The sequence below is a fragment of the Scleropages formosus genome, chromosome 21, assembly GCF_900964775.1.
Source record: "Scleropages formosus chromosome 21, fSclFor1.1, whole genome shotgun sequence".
NCBI classification, from domain to species: Eukaryota; Metazoa; Chordata; class Actinopteri; order Osteoglossiformes; family Osteoglossidae; genus Scleropages; species Scleropages formosus.
The window spans coordinates 14028114-14050168 of record NC_041826.1 but is presented as its reverse complement, the minus strand read 5'-3'; the positions used below and the strand labels follow the sequence as shown (position 1 = coordinate 14050168).

The 22055-nt window shown below is 44.2% G+C and overlaps 1 protein-coding gene across 1 annotated transcript; it reads left to right on the top strand.

Annotated features, from left to right (window-relative positions):
- Positions 1–14826: 14826 nt before the first annotated feature.
- Positions 14827–19640, top strand: LOC108918729 (dual specificity tyrosine-phosphorylation-regulated kinase 4-like). Its single transcript, XM_018726217.2, has 12 exons — positions 14827–14979; positions 15282–15453; positions 15724–15887; positions 16213–16349; positions 16621–16761; positions 17703–17841; positions 18065–18146; positions 18314–18486; positions 18631–18691; positions 18829–18958; positions 19062–19240; positions 19397–19640. The coding sequence occupies exons 1-12, from the start codon at positions 14875–14877 to the stop codon at positions 19615–19617; spliced, it is 1704 nt and encodes a 567-aa protein (XP_018581733.1). The 5' UTR covers positions 14827–14874; the 3' UTR covers positions 19618–19640.
- Positions 19641–22055: the final 2415 nt, after the last annotated feature.

Here is a 22055-nt window from a genome sequence, read left to right as displayed (position 1 = left end):
GGAAACCAGTTCTCAGCTTGCTGCGTCTAGCAGTGAGAGCAAAGTGGCCTGGTACCCTGTGCTGTGTCTAATCGGGGCTGCAGACAACCTCTGACTTCAGGGTAATCTTGTCACCTGCAGCTTGTGCACCCAAAGTGACCCCTGTGCAACGCCTGGGCGGGATTCTCATTGACTGGTGCTTTGCTTGAGTGGATGTCTTTACTCTCTTGACAAAGGTCAGACGGGCCCCACCTTTGTCCATATCCACTCTTGTCTCAATGGGTGTAACTCAGACCATGCTATAACTTCCCAAGCCCAGGACTCAGTCATCAGGTTCTCCTTTCGTAGCTATTAACAGGCATGGGATCAGCATCATTATCAAGGTGACAGACTCTGGGTGACTGACCCAAAACGGCAGCCCTGGATGGGGATTATCATGTCCCACATATCACCCTTGTTACTGTGCTGGATTCGGTTTCCTCGCCCATGGCTGATTAAGCTTTAATACCACTGGGTTGCCAGGCATGGAGTGTGTAAACTTCTGCCACATCCCTTTGGATGATGGGACCTCAGTACCTGCAACACAGGCCATAAACACACTGACTGTGGAAGAAGAGCCACTGTCACCTGTACTTTTTGAGGAGTCTCATGTCTCTTGTAGTATGTAGGGCAGTGTTGCGGATGTTCTGCCAGCATAGAAATATGCAAGCAAACTGAAAAAAGAGAGGAAGGCTGCTTCTGTCCTAGGAGTTATGCTCTACTCTTTGCAGGAAGTGGTACGGAGGAGACCCCTAAATAAGCTCCTACCCATCATGGACAAAGACCTTCACCCTCTATATGGCTCAACAGAGACTTGTCCACTTGTGCTGCTCCAAGGAGCTCTAGCTGAAATCACTGCTGTCAGCAGCCATTAGACTCTATATGAGTTCTCACACTGTTGGGATGGTACTGGGTACTGAGTTAAGTACTACTTTATTTCCACACAACTTATTTTTTTACCATTTCATACCCAAGTTGCATGCATTTATTCCTACATTATTCATGTATCTCCTGTCATTACTTGGTTGTATGTATGCTGCTGTAGCCTTGTAAATCGTCCTTCAGAATCAACTGTTTTATGTATCTAACATTCAAGATATACAGGACAAGATGTTGTACCCATTGCATATTTATCAACGGCTGTACACAAAGACCCAGTCCAACCAACATGAAGCCACAGAGAACATGCAGTGTAGCCAACACATAGCTTCATGACCCGAGACCAAGAAGCTTAGCTACCTTCTCCAACAAACGCACCAAACTAACACACCAAACCCACCAAACCATCAAACCAAACCAACACACCGAACCCACCAAACTAACAAATCCACCAAGCCAACACTGAACCCACCAAACTGACACACCAAACCCACCAAACCATCAAACTAAACCAACACACCGAACCCGCCAAACCCACCAGCTTGTTAAAAATACATTCCCATTCCACAGAACCTCACTGTGTGAGTCAAGAGTTATATACTCCATGTCTGACCCAATCTCCTTCAGGATTAACCATGGAATGACCAGTCCTTGGCAGGATTTTTTTTTTTTTTCTACTTATGGTCCTTGAAACCAATTGCATTCTATGCCAAGGGCTTTATTTTAAGAAAACTTGCTTCGTGCACACTGCAAAAGAATAATGTTCAACAGGCAGTGTTATCATGGGACCCAGGGGGGGTTTGTCTTTCTGCTCTGGAAGTTGGAAATTGTTCTGCTGTTGCTCTCTGACAACATCCTTGGGAACAGAGTGTCATTATAATCACCAGAGGCAGCAAACCTTACTGGAAATGCACAGACCTCCAGAGTCTGCGTAGGATGCTACATCATGCTTTCATCTCTAATGCTGTTCTGCTGCTTCTTTCCCAGTGGAAAAATTTGTAGGGGTACCACTATAGTGCCTATAAAAAGTATTAACCCCACACACTTTACCCACATTTTGTGTTATAGCATGAAACCATGATGTATTTAAGTGAGAATTTTCGCCACTCAACAACACAAAGTACCCTACAGTGTTAAAGTGAAACAAATCCTGACGTATTACACGTCATATCCAGAAGCGAAAGGAGGGTAAAGCAGGTCTGGACTGACAGTTTTACTTTGTGTAGCTGAATGTTGTATTCAAGACTGCGTGAGCTGCCAAGAGACAAAGCCAAGGGATCAGGTAGGGATGAACTTAATAGACAGTCCCCGGTACCTTCACTCATACCAGCGCAAGGTAATCACAACCAGCTACTGACAACTGAAGGACGATTTGGCCACAACTGCTGCGCTGTCAATGCATATTCAGTTCCCTCGGGTGGGCTCAAAGCAGAAATGAAACCTTTCTGGCAAACTGTCATTGTTCTGAATCTTTTAAGTGACTGGTTGAGTGTATTTATCGGAGCCTCCAAAGGAGGCCAGTGCTGGGGTCAAAGGTTTGCAGGAGTCTCGTCTGGAAGTATAGATGGAAATAACAAGGTGAGGACTCATCGGTCGCATAACTCAGAGTTTAGGGTCAGCTGCGTCTCTGCCTCCCAGGTTGCAGACCACTGAGAGCTACTCATTACCTTTCTGGATCTACCAGCCAGTGGATCCCCCCCAGTAATAATCTGAAAGTCAGCTGTTTGCCAGAACTTGGTTATTACACTACAGCTAATGTGATGCTAGCCTTCGTATCTGCCAGTGAACTTGATGTCAATGTATCTGGCCAGACTGTGTGTGGCAAAACACACACACACACACACACACTGTCTGAAACGGCTTGTCCCGAGGCGAGCCGGAGCCTAACCGGGCAAAACAGGGTGCAAGGCTGGAGGGGGAGGGGACACACCCAGGACGGGACGCCAGTCCGTCGCATGGCACCCAAAGCAGGACTCAAACCCCAGACCCACCAGAGAACAGGCCCCAGCCACGCCGCAGCACCACTGCACCCTGCGCTGCGTCAAAACAGAATCCACCTACTCGCCTCTGCACGCGCTGCAGAATTTTACTCAGCGGTGCCTTCAGGGAAGCCGAATGTGTAATAGCGTATATGTAACAGTGTCATAATGGGTGTAACATGGGCTGTGCTGCATGATGCTACTAAGTTTCTGCTACACAACCCCACTCCCATCACCCACAAGTTTAAAGAGTGCTAATTGGATTTGCTGGGAATACTGGTTAAGGCGCATCACTCGGGAGCTGTTAACAACTGTATGGCTTCCATGCACCAAGCAACCGGTCCCAGTAGGTTCACTTGCAACGAGTTACAGAAACAAACAGAACGTTGTCCAAACAATACCCACTTTCCCTCATGGAGACTACTGGTGAGGGCTGCCATAACCTATTTTTCCCTAGATGAAAAGCAAAAACACACATTTCCCATTAAGGATGTAATTTGTGTGACATTTTTCGAGAACAGAAATGCTGCTTTGCTTGTGAAAAGTAAAGTATTGTCAGATGCATGCGCTGAAAGTGTGAATTTCTGGATGCCGTTCACGCAGCAGGAGTGGTGTCACCAGGATACAGAATCCAGTGTTTGGGACACAAGGTGCTATCCAAAGGTTTCAATTGCCTCTCACTGATTTGAGAAACACATCAAAGCTGTCAGATTGCAGTGATGCTGCGGAGTTGTTGTGTAGCTTTCCTGGCTGTTGGTCAACCAAATATGATCTGGGGATTATATGCTCTGAATTGGCCAATTGTACAAAAAAACTGGACTTTAAGTGAATTTTGTAAGGACATGAGATCTTTGCTTTGTTAGATTTTGTGAGGATTTTGTGAGGACTTTGCTGTTTGCACAGAAGCCGAGGAACATGATATCTCGTGTGCGACCACACTTAAGGTCGAACCACTCGCTTTGCATAGTTACAACCTCTTCTTATAGGGGAGACATAGAGCCTTCCTGTTTGTCACCTGTTCAGCACCATGGACAACGGGTATAGACAGTGGGTCATACTGCTGGATGTCCAGACAGGCTGGAAAAAAGGGGACAGGGCTACTTGGGTGATGTTCAGCCAAATAAGATGGCTTTAGTGGGATGTTTCACAGTGAAAGGGTGAAAAAATTAACTAAAACACATGATGAAACTCAAATATTTTCAAGATGTTTCTAAGGTTGCAGCACTCCTGGAGCTATTTCCACTGTCTCTGGGGCTGTACCGGTTCAAAGCATAGTGACACTAGGAGGCCGGGACCCATTCTTCTCTCATCATGCCCTCTGCTTGGGATAGACGTGTCAACACTAGTAATGAACCCTAGAGGAAGGTGATCCCAAGAAAGGCGGTACTGTACTGTGTCTGACCTCTGCCGATCTCACCCTCCCGCACTCTTCACAGAACACCGTGGAAACAAGACCGGACTACTTGGAGGCTACAGGAACAGAGTGTTTCTGCCTTTACTCGCTGCTCACTCCCTCTCTCTGTCCAGAGGAACACAATTAGGGATGGGACCCTGGGCTGAGTCAGATGTACAGAAGGCAGAGCCCTGCTGCCTAGATCCTACACACAAGGAGGGCATGGAAAAGGTAAGACCCCCTTGGGATCTCAAGGATCAGAATCTACATTTCAGAATTGGAGCCCGTAACTCTCTGTGTGCTTCTCCTCCCTTCCACTAATGGGTGCTTCAGAAACATTCATTATAGCACATTTTGTGTATTTCTCCAGTGCTACTAGTTTCCAGTGATGGTCAGTGGGGACTGATGATTAAAATGTGCAAGATCAACATATACTGTACCTTTCACAGAGCGTGATGCTTCACGGTTTATATCAGTTTCACTTGTGGACAGAATCGGGGAAGCTTTTAATTATTCGGAGCCCTCGTGTGTGACCTACATGTTTGTGTCCAGTCGGAGTGTGCCAGTGGTTGGCAACCCTTTGTGTCTGGCCTGTTTCTGTTCAGGGTCAGACTGTGACATGTCATCAGGACAAGTGTATTTGGCCTCTGTTTAAGAGACAGTAGGGAGCTAGGCAGTGCAGCATGCTGATCTATGTATAACATGGTAAAACGGTGGTCACTATTCTGTTGGGAGACCACCATTATGACCATGAGGCTCAGAATTACAATGTTTTCATGGTGATGTTTTTTCCCCAGTACTACCATGATCAAAAACCTATAGAAACTCATGTGATCCTCACCAGTCTTTTAGCCCACATCTACTCTGCAGATGCCACTGAAGCATCATGCTTTCTAGCCAAGTCATTATGCAACACTGGCATTATCTTTGCTTATCCTTGTCCCTGTGAGTCACAAAGAGTGTGTTGCACTGATGTATGGATGAGTGACCCATTGTAAGTAGTGAATCTAGCAGTGTAAGTTACTTTGGTGAATGAGGTGTGTGGGCTGATGACACTACATAGAGTTCATTGGAAGTCGCTTTGGAGAAAAGCGTCTACTAAATAAACAAATGCAAATGTATCCTCTGGTGGCTGCCTGCTACTCCCTGACAGAAGAACCAGATTAGCCACTGCAGCTGAGGTCAAGACAGGGGTTGGCTTCGCTACACGTGCCTGATGTTGCTCTCCCTGTCATCCCTTTTCAGGAGATAGATCTCAGTAACCCACAGGCCAGCTTTGCCTCCCTGATTTAGCGTTCCATATGGGTTGCGAACCGACGCCCACTTGTAAAACCTCAGTGCACATAAGCCTGTCCCTCTGTCTGCCACCCTGGGCCACGCCAGTTTAGTGCTCTGTGCAGGAGATGAACAGATGTTTTACCGATGATGAGGAAAATTTGGAGGTTTCCCTGTCATACTCAAAATACTAGTGTTTTGCATGTGTCTATGTGTTCTTCTCTTACATCCGCAGAGTGATGTTTCCATGACAACTACAGTTAAAGTTTATAGCGGCGCTTCATTTGATGTGCAATTTGGAAAACAACTGAAAGCATGATCACGCTCATAGTGGTGTGCTGTTAGGCTGTTTCAAAGCACCTCTGGCTCTAAGGATACATGTACGTAATGAATGACCATAAACAGGTCAGTTTGGTCATGTCGGTGAGATATTGATTTAGGTTTACAGATGGCTTATTCGGGGTGACAACTCTGCCAAAGAATGAAAAAAAAACACACGGAGACTTTTTTGATACATAAACATGGGTTTGCATGCCAATCCTAAGGGGAGTGTAAAAGATGTGGTGCTCTCTCACTGACTGTGTCACCGTGGGGAGCCCACTCTCTTGATCATGTGCACCGTGGGTGAGGTTCCACTTGGGTATCACTGGCTTTTTCTGAGAACGATGTCCCATAGGGATCGTGCGGAAGAGGCTGTGGGCGGTGCTGGGGAGTTGCAACAACTCCAGTGGCGCAGTCTCCGGGAGACAGCAGGAAGGAAAGGCATAGACGCATCAGCAGTGAAGCCTGGGACAAACTCCCTTTCCACCACCCAAACTCCCACCTACCCAGGCTGTTTGTCACTGTCCCAGGAGGAAGTAGTGCACCTACCTGGAAAGAGGGACCCATCAACTGCTCTGCTTTTCGGCACTTCCTCCAAGACCCTTGCAGATCCTTCTTGTGAGCACAGTTCTCTCTCCGCTTGCTTTGTTACCTCCCAGACCGAAACAGGAGTGGACAGGAGGAGCCGGGTGGAGTCGGTAGGAGGCGAGCAGAAGCTGAAGAGGAATGAGCAGCAGGAATTGCCTGGATTACTCTGTTGGACTAGAGTATTTCTCCACACATCTATTGGTCTGGAGTGGGTCTGAACAGCTGTTAGAACCCAAAGGCACAGTGCACCCTTTGTAGGGACGGAGGCTGAACGGGTGATGGGACTGGAGCTACACACAGGAGGGCGACTCATACGCTTTGTTAGAGGAGGACGTTTCCTTTTCTGCTGGTGGAGCAGTGCTGCGGGAGCGTGCCACGGGCACGGCAGCATGGGGGAGACCAGCCATGCGGGCAGATGAGACCTCACCCGCCTGCTGCAGCTTTAGCTTCTTGCATGGCTGCTGTGGGGGGGTGGTGCGCGGGAGCCGGAGGGTGCAACCAAAGGTAATTTGTGTTTGGCAAACACTGAGAAGATGGGGCATGGCGGGGGCAGGGTGATCTTTCTCTTTTCCCCCTCTATATCTCTTCATTCTCGCTCTCTCTCTCTCTCTCTCTCTCTCTCTCTCTCTCCATCTTGTACTTTTGCAGAAATCACAAGCATGATCTGTGTGAACAGCATCTTTACTTACTGTAAGTTTCTATTGGTAAAGCCTGTGCAGCATATTGTTGTACATCACCATAAAGACTGAACTTCAATTCGATTAAATTCAGTTTTATAGTGTGGTCTTCTCATCAGTTACTTCTTTTGGAAGAAGCTGCCCACTTGAACACACACTGTACCTCCAGGTGTATGCCTCACAAAGGGGCACATACACACACCTGGGGCTAGGCATTGTATCTAGTCATTTAATACAGCGAGCAGCTCTGGGTGTGTGTGTGTGTGTCCAGTGGTCCAATACAGTGTGTAGCCCTATGTCAGTGTGCCCATCGATCAAATACAGAACAGAGTCCCAGGAAGGTGTGTCCACCGGGCCAATACAGAGTTTAACCCTGTCCATTTCTAGCAGGCTGACACCAAAGGATGCTCTTTCGGAAAGACCCATTGGAAAAAAGAGAAAACATTTAGCTGCTTTCCAGCATTAAGAGGTTTCTGCTTTTGACCCAACACGGCAGATCACTTGATGCCCTATGATGTGTTTGTTATAATAGAATCAGTTATTGCTTTGTATGTTGCTGTCTTTCCTTCAGGGACATTTTTTCAGTCCTCGCTGCTCAAATATTTATATTACTTATGTAAATGGTCCAACTCCACAAAAATAGGCTAGGTAAAACATAGCTGTTCTCGTCGTTAGGGATGGTTGTATCTTATGGAATTCCAGTAGGCAATGAGTTATTGTTTTTCAAGGTCACATTACAGTGAGTACTTGTACTTTTAACGCTATGGTATCACTCACACCATACAAATGCCCGTGATGTGCTAATTTATGTAATGCTGAAAGACTGAATTAGCGTTGTTGTTACTTATAGTTACTGATTAAGTCTGATTTTTCACTTATTATTTTTGTACCCTGTGAAATAGATTTGATGCCTGGGATAAGTGATCTCTGCACACAGTGATCAGGTATTACAGTATTAAGTTACTTTGATGAGGTCAAGTATGAAAAATAAATGAGATGTTTGGTCACTGTAATATGATGTCTGAAATCTTTGATGCTGAGGTACTGATATGTTGGGTTTGTTGATAATTAAAACTATTTGTGTCATGGACTGCACCCAGGATGGATGTAAAGTGAACCTCTGCTTGCTGGGGTGCATTACTGTCTATGCCCCAGTGACATATCCCGAGACCAGGTTGAACGAGGAGTGAAGTTGTGAGACTGAGTCGGGGGAGACCCTGCAGCGGAGACAGACCACGCTCTGATGATTGTTGTGGAGGAGTACACATTTCTCCTGGGAGTCTCACTCTAGAAAGCTATGCGGGTTCACATGGTCTCTCTACACTGTTCTACTCTCCAGTACAGCACTACGAAAAGTGGAACTGATTAATAGCTCAGTGATGCTGTGCTTGCAGTGGCGACACTGGAAATGTTTCATTAATCTCTTCATTAATAATGAATGCCTCGTGTTTCATTAATATTTCATATAAATATTTCAAAAATCTTGTTTCGTTCTGGGGGAGTGCGGTGGCGCAGTGGGTTGGACCACAGTCCTGCTCTCCGGTGGGTCTGGGGTTTGAGTCCCGCTTGGGGTGCCTTGTGACGGACTGGCGTCCCGTCCTGGGTGTGTCCCCTCCCCTTCTGGCCTTACGCCCTGTGTTACCGGGTAGGCTCCGGTTCCCCGTGACCCCGTATGGGACAAGCGGTTCTGAAATTGTGTGTGTGTGTGTGTGTTTCGTTCTGCATTCCATTCATCTTTTATCTATCAAAGAATGAGGACTATTGTTTACCTCCATAAATTCCCCCGTTGCAGTGCATTGTTGTTTGTCATTATGAAATGAGCTCTATTAAAGAATAAGCGGGCATTTAATTGATTCAAGCATGCAGGAATATATGAGAGAGCTACATCATTTATTGTTAAATCCTTGTAACTTTTGGAGGGACAGCCTGAGAAGTGGCAGGTTAATTATCCCACAGGCTGTGTTCCACTGGGCGGTTGACAGGAGTTGCCATGGCGACCAGACAGAAGCCGGACCGTGAGCGCAGCGCAGCGAAGCGCCAACTCTGAGACAGTGGAGGTCAAACTCTCTTCATTGTTCTAACTCGTTTGGACCGGTTCGCTGTCAGACTTTTTACTACTGTGTGTTCGGCTGGGTTTCTTTCTAGGTTCTCGATTGCCTCCCACACAGTCCTAAGTAAGACACCTGTTTCTGGTGGATGGGCGACTGTAAATTGCTCCTGCGCGCGAGCGTGTGCGCGTGTCTGTGTGCGCTCTGAGGAGGACCCTGCCTAATCACGTGTTTCCAGGATAGGGTCCGGACTGCCGCGACTCCCCCCTGGACGGGCGGTAAACGGTAGTGGGTGTGTGCGCGTGCCACGTCGTTGCTCTGCCGTACACCGACAGGGGAGTAAGTAAAAGTGTAGGTTGTTACTCCAAATTTACAAAAATACAATCAATTTCGTTTCTCCGTATGAAATTACAATCAATGGTAGATATTATTAATAACCGTGTGGTAAATAAATGGGAAAAAGTGTGAATGCAATGATTGTAGAAGGGATGAGTTAAGACAAAACTTAACCGAGAACAGTGGAGATAACACAGTATAGGAGCATCGAGCCGAGTTCACTCACTCACTCACTCACACACACACACACACACACACACACACACACACACACGGTCGGACTGCGTGTCGGAGGAGACGCACACCGTCTGTGGGCGGTGGAGCGCAGCGCAGAGTCACCCACCGCTTTCCGTTCATCGCACTGCGCGGCTTTTCCCACCTCCCGCGAACAGCACGAGGACACTTCTTCTCCGGCACGTGGGACACTTCAGTCCCTCATCCGACGGTCCGGGGGAACTGAGCCTTGGCTCGGATTTGCTGCGAGTCCGCAACGTTACGGAAGGAAGGGTGCGAGCGCTATCAGGATCATGCGTCGGCGCTGAGCGCTCAGTCAGTCTCTGCCTTTAATGCTTGTATGCAGCTCTCCTCATTTTTCCCGATGAATAACTTATATAATGGGACGGAGGTTTAACGGAATGCTTCCAGACATCAGTGACAAGGTGAGAAAGGCGTGCATCATGATTAGTGTCTTTTCCACAGGTATTTCACAAGTTCTCTGCCTACAAACGGCACTTTCTGTAATTTAGTTTTTTCTTCTCTCATGCTCATGGGTTGTAACCTTCCCGTGTGAAAAATTAAAACTGATTACATACTATAGTTAGTATATACACTTCTTTTAGAAATTACTTATTGGCATAATGGAGTGTCACAGTTTTTGAGCTTTAAATTGTATTTTTATCTACACTGGGATACTGCAAGGAAGGGGGGGGAACTCTGGGGGTCCAACTACATGTGGCTGCCCACACTTCCTGGGCATATTTCATAGTGCATATGCAATGGAGAAAAAATACACCTCTAAATTTACCGGAAGCCAGTGTCCAGACTTCAGAACCTAATCGGGTCATATTCCCCGGTTCTAGTAACAATCCTAGCAGCACCATTCCGACTCAGTTCCCGGATGGGTACAGTCCGACACGGACAGCCTGTTAATAAAGCACTACAGTAATCGATTCAGTCTGAGATGAAGACATAGGCCAGCTTTTCTGTTGGGCCTCAGTTTACCTATATTTCTCAACTGGACCAAGAAAGACCTCAATAATGCAGCAACATTACAGCCAAATGTTAATTGAATAAAGTGCCCAAGTTTTTAACGCAATCAGTCTAATTAAAATTTGAATGGATGAGTGGAAGTGCCATCGAGTCAGTCCCGACTCATAGCAACCGCTCGTGTGGTTTTCAATGCAAGGGAGGGACAGGAGTGGTCTGCCAGTGTCCTCTTCTATGTACATCTGGGCTCCGGGGGTCAACAGATAAGTAGAATGATTATGCTAGGTCTGGATTTAACATCTATAGCTAAGGAAGTGTGCAAAGTTACTGAGATTTCTTGTGGCAGTTTGTTACTGAAGAGAACTCCAAGTCCTCTTCCTTGACCGACAATACAAGATTCGTGGAAATAGTTATAACCTTCCAATGCAGCTTCAACTAATGGAATTGTGTCAGAGTTCCTAGACTAGGTTTCACTGACAAAACAGAGATCAGAGTCATAATTTCATTTACTTGCTTTTCACTTTATTGCTTAATGAGGAAATAAGTAAGAAGCAACATTTCCAGTGACTTCTCTGGCAAAGTTGCTTCATTTATTTGAGTTGCATTAATATATTTTAAATTACTGTTTCACCCAAGGGGGGTGTGATGGTGCACTGAGTTTGACCGGGTCCTGCTCTCCGGTGGGTCTGGGGTTCGAGTCCCGCTTGGGGTGCCTTGTGTCAGACTGGCGTCCTGTCCTGGGTGTGTCCCCTCCCCCTACAGCCTTACGCCCTGTGTTGCCGGGTTAGGCTCCGGCTCCCTGCGATCCTACGTGGGACAAGTGGTTTCAGACAGTGTGTGTGCGTCACACAATACTACACCCATTGCTAGATCTGCTTTGAGTCTCTGGTCTTACAATAGTTTATTTTTTGTTTGCTCAAGGGCACTACAGCAGGAGGTGGGATGCAACCCTGGCTCCTTTGGGTCTTAGAAATAAACTGAAACACGTAAAAATGAACTCAATTATTCAGATCACTGTAACTTAAATCAGTTTTGTTTTTGGGAGCAGGGTGGAACACATGAAACTTGTGTTTTATACATGTTATATACAGAAATGGTGACTGATGAGGGATAACACTGAGGAACACAACACTTTTATACAATAAGGTAATTTTTACTGGAACAAGTCAGGGTAAGTGCCTTAGGGCACTACAGTAGGAATAGGATTTGAACTTGCTGCCCTGTAATACATAGCACATGTACACTAATGGTGCAGTATCTGCAAGCAAGCTTTCCAGAGTGAAAAATATAGGTAATCTTTCCTATGAACTTTGTTATTTTAGCTCAAAGATGTTGACAATATAATCAAAATCCCACTGTCCAGAGCATATCCTGCCTCGTGCCCTGTGCTTCCTGGGTAGACTTGATGTTCACAACCCTGCGCTGGACAACCAGTTATTATAATGGATGGGTGAATGGAAATACAACATCAAAAGACAAGCTAGATATAATAATTATTTTAAACATTAGAAAATGTTGGTTTTGTCAGTGTCATGCATAAAAAAATTTATTTTGGTATTTTAATTAATTTTTGAGGAGCAGACTTATTCCGGAAACTTTTGTCTGGGATGTAAAAAAAAAAACATATTCCCTAAGAAATAGTGATAAATTGACCCCCTCACAGTTGAAACGGGCCTCACAATAATTTCACAGAAGAGATTAACTCCATTATATGAGGAACTTCTGTATATTTTCATAAGCTGTTGTAGTGGTTTTTCATTGTATGGGACCCTGTGTAAGGGATCTTTGGAAAGTAGTGTAAAGATCTGGCAGGATGAAAGTTATAGGCATCTGGAATAATTGGAGTCTTTTTGTACCTGGCGGTACACAGGGTACAGCTGCGGAGTATCTAGGTACTGCTCTAGTTCAGATTCAGCTCCAGACCCCACTGCCCTACTGACCCTCAGACTAAATGACCTACTTAGACCCATATGACTTACAGCTGTAGTCTACTGTCTGCTAATCCTGCCCTTGCTTCTGGGAAGGCAGAGGCCGTAGGATTGCCTTCTTCAGATGTCAATTTTATTATTAACCTAGTTCCGAGAGCTTGTTCACTCTATATGTTTTTATTAAAAGGTCTGTAAGGGGGAGACAGTGGCGCAGTAGGTTTGGCTGGGGCATGCTCTGTGTTGGGTCTAGGACTCAAGTCCGGCTTGAGGTGCCTTGCGGAAGACTGGCGTCCCATCTGCGGTGTGTCCCTACAGCCTTGCACCCTGTGTTGCCAGGTTAGACTCTGGCTTGCCGCGACTCTACTCAGGACAAGCGGTTGCTCACATTGCGTGTGTAAAAATTCAGTTTTACTACCTAGACAAAATTCTTGAAAACCTAATGGATTAAGCCTTTTTGACCACATTAAAAAAAGATTTTTTTGAATAGCACAGGGTCACAGCAACAGACAGGTAGAGACAGTAGACTAAGAAATTGCAAATATGTCCACATACATAGGGCAAGGGCTCAAGGTCAAAAGGTTACAATATATCACAGGAGTGATCACATAGCACTTTCTAAAAACTTCCAGAAGGGTGTTCAGACATTCCAGAATTCATTACAATTGTCATTCGAGTGTAGATCACTAAATTCAAATGCATTTCTTTGCCGAATATGTTGTATTTGGTAGTAGTAGTACTTAGTCCCAGTGGTCCTAGTGATAGCCTCAGTACAAGTTTACTGGACCACATTTAAACGTAAATCTGCTGGGACAACATGATCGAATACATTTCTAACCTTTGAGAAAAGAAAAAAAAACTGTCAAAAGGTAAATTATTTGTCCTTGCCCTTTTATTTCGGACACTTTTCATTGAGTAGTTGTTTCCTGTAGTGTGTCCCCTTGTCCTCAGTCCCATCCTCTAGAACTGCTGTGCTGTCCTGGGCTGAGTGTGTACCAGTCTGGGTCAGAGTGGTTAGCCTACCACAGCTAGGTCACATGCTGCAGGCTAACAGACAGCTTAGCACCTTTATGCTCTCGCTCAAAATGCTAACTGCCCCAGACGGAGCTCTCTCCAAAACTAGAGAAGCCAAGGAATGCAGGGATAATAATTTTTGCTGTCCATTGTCTGGCACTTACTCAGCTGCTCCCCTTGCATTGGTCTGAAAGAGCCCTGGCAGCGAACTGTCAAAAATAAAGATTTTAATGAAATCCATCCAGACAATTTATCATGATTTCAGGGAATCTGAAAATGCCAAGTGTTGCCTGTTCTGAATTCACAGGTGAAGCAGACAGAACGTTGTACGGTAGGTTTTCAAAGAGGGATTTGAAAAAATTAAAACCTCAAACCTTTCTTTCTCGTACAGGGAGGAAGACCTGATGCCTTCTCTCACTCACACAGACTCCAGACTGACAATATCTGCCCAGGACCCAACAGGCCCTTTCAGCAGATAGGTCTCTACAAACCCCCACCAAAATCCAGGGCAGACCAGAAGGTATGTTCTTCAAACAGGTTAAACCCATCTCAGCTGTGGAAACACACATCCAGTCTTTATGTAGATAGATAGAGGGCTGTGCTGTTAAGCTTGTAGATGGATTGTGATCTGTTTGTTAATTCAGTCTCTTTTCATAGGGCACCACTTTATGCAACAGAATCAATAGAGACACAATGGATGAACCCACTGCAACGTTCTATAGTCTGTCTGGCACCAAGGCAGCCCTGGCTGCTGCATGACCTACAGACTGGAGCTCTAGGGTGTGGGGGGTGAGGGCAGCTTCTCATGTTTAGTGCCCCCCTGCTGTGGCAGTACTGAGAATCCCTGTCAGGCCCTAGATCTCCAGCCTTTGTTTCTGTGTCATTCTCAGTGCTGTTGGGTAATTCCGTCCTCTGCCAGGGGAGACCCTGCAGGCACTTGCATCCCCAAATCCTGTCAGATGATTTGCCCTGTTGCTAGGGGAGATGTAAAGTTGGGAAGCCTGGGCCATGGTAAAATACTACCCAGGGTCTGAGTTTAGAAGAGTGTTTGGGATCAGGTCTGTCCAACACTGTGTGACACATTTCACATATGTTTTATGAGTGTCTGACCACAGATTTTTGTCTGGAACATCTAGCAACACCTATGGTCATTGCCTGTCTGTTTTTCTTATCCTTACTGTTCTTCTTTCCATCTGGCAGAAGCTGAAATCCACCATGGGCACCCTGCCACAGCTGGAGACTCCCGCTAAGAGGGTGGTGTTGGGCAATGCCAAGCCCCAGCACCATATGGATGCCACTCTGCCCCATGTTACCAACAAGGTACTTAAACATAACCCTCTAGCATCAGATGTAGAGTCCATGTTTTCATAATACTTCATTTTATGAAATTCTCCATGATACAACATCATGTATTTTATTCTTTCTGCTCAGCATACAGAAAAGTTACTTTGGAAGTTATTTCATGGGATACTGATTCATGGCATAGCCTTGAGAATGAAAGAAAGAATTAATATGCACTATTTGTATAACTGTAAAACTCTGTTGCCGCTTGTATTTGTCACCCCTGTGAATGCAGAGAAATTATGTGAAGGCTGACCACTTTGACCCCTCTCAATTTATAGGAGGAGATTCCAAGGGGACCTCACTTCCCCACAAACTTCAGCCCTTTGTTGGAGAAGCTGTCTGTGCCCTCCAGCCCCAAGAACCTGGTCAACAAGCTGGAGAAAGAGCAGGAGAAGGAGCAGGAGAAAGAGAGATTCTTTGAAGGACTGAGGTTGCCTTTGTTGCCCACAGGTGCAGTGTGAACTAGAAGCCAGGTCTAATTCTTTGGCCCGTGATGTCAAGAAAATACTTGTCAAGTGTCAAATAGAATAGTGTTATGTATGTTAGTAAGTGAGAAAGAGTGTTCTTCAGGACCATCACAAGAAATTGATGCATTACCTAGGGAGCTGTGATGGAAAAAGAGGATACCTGAGTGTAGCACTTTTTACAAAGAGTTGTGCCACGTGCAGGTGTCTATTCATTGATTACCTCATTTACCCCAATGCCCTCCAACCCATGCAGAGGCTCTGAAACACTCCCAGGATCGGCTGACAAAGTATGAGCAAGAAGAGATTTTGGACTATTCAGAAATCTGGTACCTCGGTCTGGATACAAAGAAAATTGAGGCCTCCCATGGCACACCGCAGAACTCTGGGTACGATGATGAGCATGGCAGCTACATCAAGGTAATGGCGGCTTGTTATAACCTTGTGAGGTTGTGAGAAATGACTGCTCTGTTTTGCTGAGTGACCTTCAAAAACATAGCACACTACCACAGTGGGAGCATGAGTATTACGTTGGCATTAAGGGAAAGACTGTATAGAGAAGATGTACTGGTGTAAGAAGTGAAAATGTCAGCAACCATTTTGATTGAAGAGCTTAACTTTTTGACACATGGCAATCATGCAGTTTTCTCTTTGGGTGCAAAGTCAACTGGAAAAAGACTGAGGAACAGTCATCCCCGAAAGACCATGACAGGCCATGACTGTCTTGGATCCTGTGGTTTTACAGGTATTGCACGACCACATTGCCTATCGCTATGAAGTACTGGAGGTGTTAGGCAAAGGATCCTTTGGTCAAGTGCTGAAATGTGTTGATCACAAAAACAATGAGATGGTTGCTATAAAGGTTATTCGGAACAAGAAAAGGTAAGTGCGGTTTCTTTCATGACCCCTTTAAAAATGACTTTTACTGCAACCGTAGTTTGAGAATAGCAGACAGCTATAGTCTTGTGAAAAGGTACAAGCTCATCAACTTCTCAGTATTTATTACTAATGTTCACAGCTGGACAATCCTGAATGTGACATTTTAGTCTTAAACATGGTACATTGCTTCAGTCTTCAGGTTTTTAAAAGGGTCAAGTCTTTGGTTTTGTCAGATATGGAAACATACCTTTTCCTTATGATCTTGTGAGAACAGGTTCCACAACCAAGCTCTGGTTGAGCTGAAGATCTTGGATGCAGTGAGAAGGAGGGACAAAGACAATTCCTATAATGTCATCCACATGAAAGAGTATTTCTACTTCCGCAATCATCTTTGTATCTCGTTTGAGCTTCTTGGGTAAGTAGTAAGCACTCAGCCTCACTTAGGGATGACTGAGAACATGGATTACAAGGTAATGTTAGTACGTGATTAAATAAAATCATCCTACTTGTCTATAAACCCCTCTGTCACTTTGAGGGTTCTTTTGAGAAAGAAATGTTCATCTAAGCTCACAGCTATATTGGAGAGATATTGATTTCCTGACAGAAATATTTTATGCATCTCATACGTTTTCATGGAAGTATATAAAGGTATTTGTTTCCAGACCTGAATACAGTATTCGTTTATTAAGAAATCCTAAAATACAACAAACTCTGATCAGACTCTACTTTTGATCTAAAGCTCATCTATGGAAATTGTTTCTGAAGAATATAAAAGGAATAAGGGATTTCAAAAAGAGAAACTAGGGCATCTTACCTTCGAAGCGTGACGGCTCATTAAAGTCGCTTTCAAGACGTCTGGATGACGTGTGGTTTAGCCCAGTGTGGGTTACTGTTGGTAGCTGGTGACAGCAGAATGAGCTTGTTCTGGTTCTCATTTCTAGACTAAGGTGCAGAAGAAGGGGTGATTGGTTGGAGGAATGTTTAAATTCAGAGAAAACACCTTTGTTAGTTCAGCTGACCTTTGGAGGCTGATCAAGTCTAGTGTTACTGACACTCGATCCCTTAGTTAATGCCTTGATTATGGCATTAGCTTTGCCTGTCCTGATGTGAGAGATCTCATTACAAGTGGCAGGATGTTTGTTTGTCTTTTACACTATCAGTGATATTTGTCAGCGTGTTTTCTTAACCACTCACTTTGCTATGAATGTTTACATTACCCTTCAGTGAGGTGACATGCCCACAATGTCAGTTTAAATACTGGGATGAAAATATGATTGTATGATTATAATGGTGGCGATGAAAATGGTTTGCTCAAAAGTCTGAACTCACCTTCCTTGGCCTTCTGTCCTGGTGCAGGATGAACCTTTATGAACTGATCAAGAAGAACAACTTCCGTGGCTTCAGCATGACCCAGGTCCGCCGCTATGCATTCTCTCTGCTTAGGTGCCTGCAGATGCTGCACAGAGAGAAGATCATCCACTGCGATCTTAAGCCGGTGAGGATCGTCAGCACACAGTATAGGCTTTCTGTACAAGTTTCTTAGTACTTTGTTACAGTGTAAGAACATAGTCATTTGGTACTCTAAGATGTTGGTTTTTGTGAAGCCAAAGGAGGAGGAGACAGGCCATCCAAATGATGTCTTGGGTGTTATTTATTATTTTCATTTTTAAATGTCTGAACCACCAGTTTATCTACATCTGGATTTGATCTTTCTGAAGGAGAACATTGTCCTGTCACAGAAAGGAGTGGGAAATATCAAAGTGGTTGATTTTGGTTCAAGCTGCTATGAACAGCAGAGAGGTAGGCAGACAACTTGAATTCTGTGCATGCAAGTGTGTTTGTGTAAGTGTGTGAATGGGGTAATCGTTGATAATGAGCATATTTAAGCCAATGAGAGCTAACTTCTCCATAGACTTGCGTGACGTGCCATATGTTTTCTGTCACTCTCTACATCATTTCAATTGTAGTGTACACATACATTCAGAGCCGCTTCTACCGGTCACCGGAGGTCATCTTGGGCCACTCCTACAGCATGGCCATTGATATGTGGAGCCTGGGCTGCATCCTAGCCGAGCTCTACACCGGCTACCCGCTCTTCCCAGGGGAGAGTGAGTGGGAGCAGATGGCCTGCATCATGGAGGTACCATACCAGAATATTCCTCACTGGTAGATTGTATCCCAGAGCAAGGATACTGAAAAGACACAGGACCCTTTAGGAAAGATCTGTAATTATGTGTCCCACTGCTTTAAAAAGTTTAACATTGTCACCTACCTTGTGTTTCAGATCTTTGGAATGCCCCCAAAGGATTTTGTCCAGACTGCATCTCGAAGGAAACTATTTTTTGGTAGGTTTTCAAGAAGTCCACTTTTTCACACAGTGTTTTCCTTGCATCCACATCCACTCAACAGTGTTGTCGTTGCTTTTGGTGGTGGTGCTTTTATCCTTATGAATTACTGAGCTGTTAATCTGCGATGGCTACAGATGCACGGGGCTATCCTAGACATATCACAAACAGTAAGGGGCGGAGGAGACGGCCCAATTCCAAAGACCTAGCCACTGTGCTGAAGACCAACGATCCCCTGTTTTTGGACTTCATAAGACGCTGCCTAACGTACGTATGTTTTGGAAACTGTTTATCTCAGAAGAGTGTCACTGGGCTGTCTGGTCCTCTGCTGCACACACTTTTTTTGAGTCTTGGCATCTGTACTGTACAGGTGGAATCCCAACAAGCGCATGACACCAAATGAGGCAATGCATCACAAGTGGATCCAGGGGGCTCGCATCTATAAGACTCGACCCAAGACCTGGACTGCTAGAAAGCACACTGAGACCCCAAGTTCCCTGAACAACAGCTACGAACACGCACAATGCAAGACAGCCAGTAACAGGACAGGTGAAAAGAAAAGTCCCTTCGTAACCTCTGCCACTTTTGATGACGCCTACTTTGCCACTTACACTTTAAACCTATTTGAGTCCAGAGTGCTGTTTTGTATTCAGTCTCAAAGACCCATTGAACTTAAATATATATGTCTACCTTTTAATATCATAGTAACCAGTGGAATGGAGAAGAATAGGAGAGACAATTCTGGAAGGAACGCCATACCTTCAATGTCAGAACGTCTGAGGCCCATCGGGGCATCGACGGAGGAGAAGACATCTGAGGATGTATCTGGACTTCAGCAGGAGGCCATTAGCAAGGCAGGGCTTGGTGGAGAAAGGGCCATCCACATTATCATCAAGCCCCAGGAGCTAGTCGAACACAGACATTGAGGCCCTGGGATCTTCCTGCAGTGCTTGCCCCAAATCACTTACGATTATTTCTATTTATTTATATTTCCATGATTTGTATATTTACTATTAGATATTATTTACCAGGTTAGTTGTATGATGTGGAAAAGAGAGAGGTGGCTGCCTTCGCTGAGCTGTCGGCTGGCAGGGAGCTGGGGTACAGTAGGTTGTGGTGAAGGACGGTCTGGAAAATAAAGGACTTTTTTGGATATATCTTTACTTTCAAGGATTTCCTTCATCTCCAAGGAGGTATAATAGAGAATGTGTAGCACTGGATACTGATCAATGCAGTGATCAATACTCTTGCTCCTCAAGATCTCAACATTTAAACTTTTAGCAAGCATTTTTTCTTCACACTTCTGTTTTCTCAAAATTCTCTCTTGAGGAGTGAACACAGCCTGTGTTTAAGTGCTGAGATCAAAGATACCAGTAAAACACACCCAAGCAGAACAGGAGTGCAGGAGCATCTTATTTCCGCTCCTTCCACACCACCTGGAGCTGGTGTCTGGGGTTCGTGTGTGTTAGTTGTTCTGGGAGAGCAACTAAGAGAAGTCATTCCGACGGCATGGAAACTAAAGTGGAAATAAAGCTGAAAGTGGAAAGAAGATGAGGAATTATTCATGTTGCGCACAAATCAGTAAACTATCGGATTTTTACATTTTTTACATGCTTTATTAAGCTTTTATTGATTGTGATTTTTGAGAACAGACTTCTGGACCCAGTTGTGTTTATAAGCAGAGAAGCCGATATATAAAGAGATGACAAATGTGGGTTCACAAGATACTGTTGTTGAAAAGTTATTGCAAGTATTTATATTTTTTGCTCTGTATTGTTAGTCATGATATTTGTCAAAATAATCTACTTCCATAATTGAAAATAAATAAATTCCACTACCGGAATGTTAAGGTTAATATTTTAAGCAAATTTTAAATGTATACACTAGTCAGATATATAGTTTATATTTTTTACTGTAATTATGTGATCGACTGCATGGTCCATGTTGTACATATTTTTAAAAGTAAAAGGATTTATTGTATATTGCGGAGATTTGGAAATAATTTTTATACAATTTGTATATTATTCTGTGATGCTTCTGTTTGTTACTCTAGCGCTTTTTTTATCCTTCAGTTAATAGTTTGCATTGCAGTATTAGATCCTTACGCACAGGTTCATTCTATTTTTGGACCACGGAAACAAGCAGCCAGTTTGCCTTCCTTCATCTGCCACTTCCAGGATTATTTGCTCCTTAGTTTTTCTTATTTTCAGACAATTTTTTATTCAGTAGACTTATTTTTAGAAAATGTTATTTAGGAAATAATTTTTCATGTTGTACCGCTAGGTATTTTTAGTTAGCTGAAGCAATTGTACAAAGGTAACTGTCAAAAATGTGAACAATAGGGTCCCTGTTGGAGTCAATGATAAGTGGTGCATAAGTTAACATCCTGAATTTACAGCTGATTGGTTACAAAAATGAACATAAGGAACCCATCATATGTGTTATATATTAATAAAAATAGTTTTGTCTTACCTTTTAGTGCAATGTTCTATGGATGCAAACAATGATTGCAGCGGAGTATCAATTTAAATAAATTTTGGTAAGATTTTAACTTGTATAATTAATAATATTAATATCTTTAAGGAATTGTGGTATGGTGTTTTTGTATCTTTGTGTTATTCTGTGTGTGTGTGTGTGTGATACCACAACCTGAATGGGTTTAAAGGTTGTTCACAGTCAGAGATCTTGGCTGGAAACGTTGTTTCCGCAACCTTGAGCTTATCTTCTGCAGGATCTAGTGGAACCTGTGTGCAGTGTGCCAAGGATGTGTGGTGCTACACCACCGGTCATATACTCTATCGGTAGAAAGAAGACTGGTTAGCACATACTGTATATGTCTGTGGTGAGAGAGTCCGAAGACTAATACAATGGTATCACAAGTACTGAATTGAAAATTTTACTATGAGCACAAAATTAGAATTAAACAAATGAAAATGTCCAATGTTTTTAATTTAACATATTCAGTGTAATTTTTGTGGGAACCACACAAACCTGAGACTGAGAGATCACATAAACCTTTTAAACCGGACCTTCTGCATTTAATTTACGTATAATACTGCATATTGTAGCTTCCTATTTTTGCAAAGATTTTTCCTATTTTTAAATGATTTAAATATATCTAGGCTTATTGCTTTTTGATTTCATCTCATTTTAGTACACTCTGGTAATTTGGTATTACAATTGTACCTAAAAATATTAACAGCTGTAATGACTGTCCAGGGTGCCACCCACCTCAGCCTCGTCCCGTGATTCTGGGATAGACTCCGGAGTCCTGCAACCCTGACCAGGACTATTGGATCTTGAAAACGGATGGATGGAAGTGGTTGCAGCAGAGCACTATGTACTACAGCAGTAAACAGGTAAT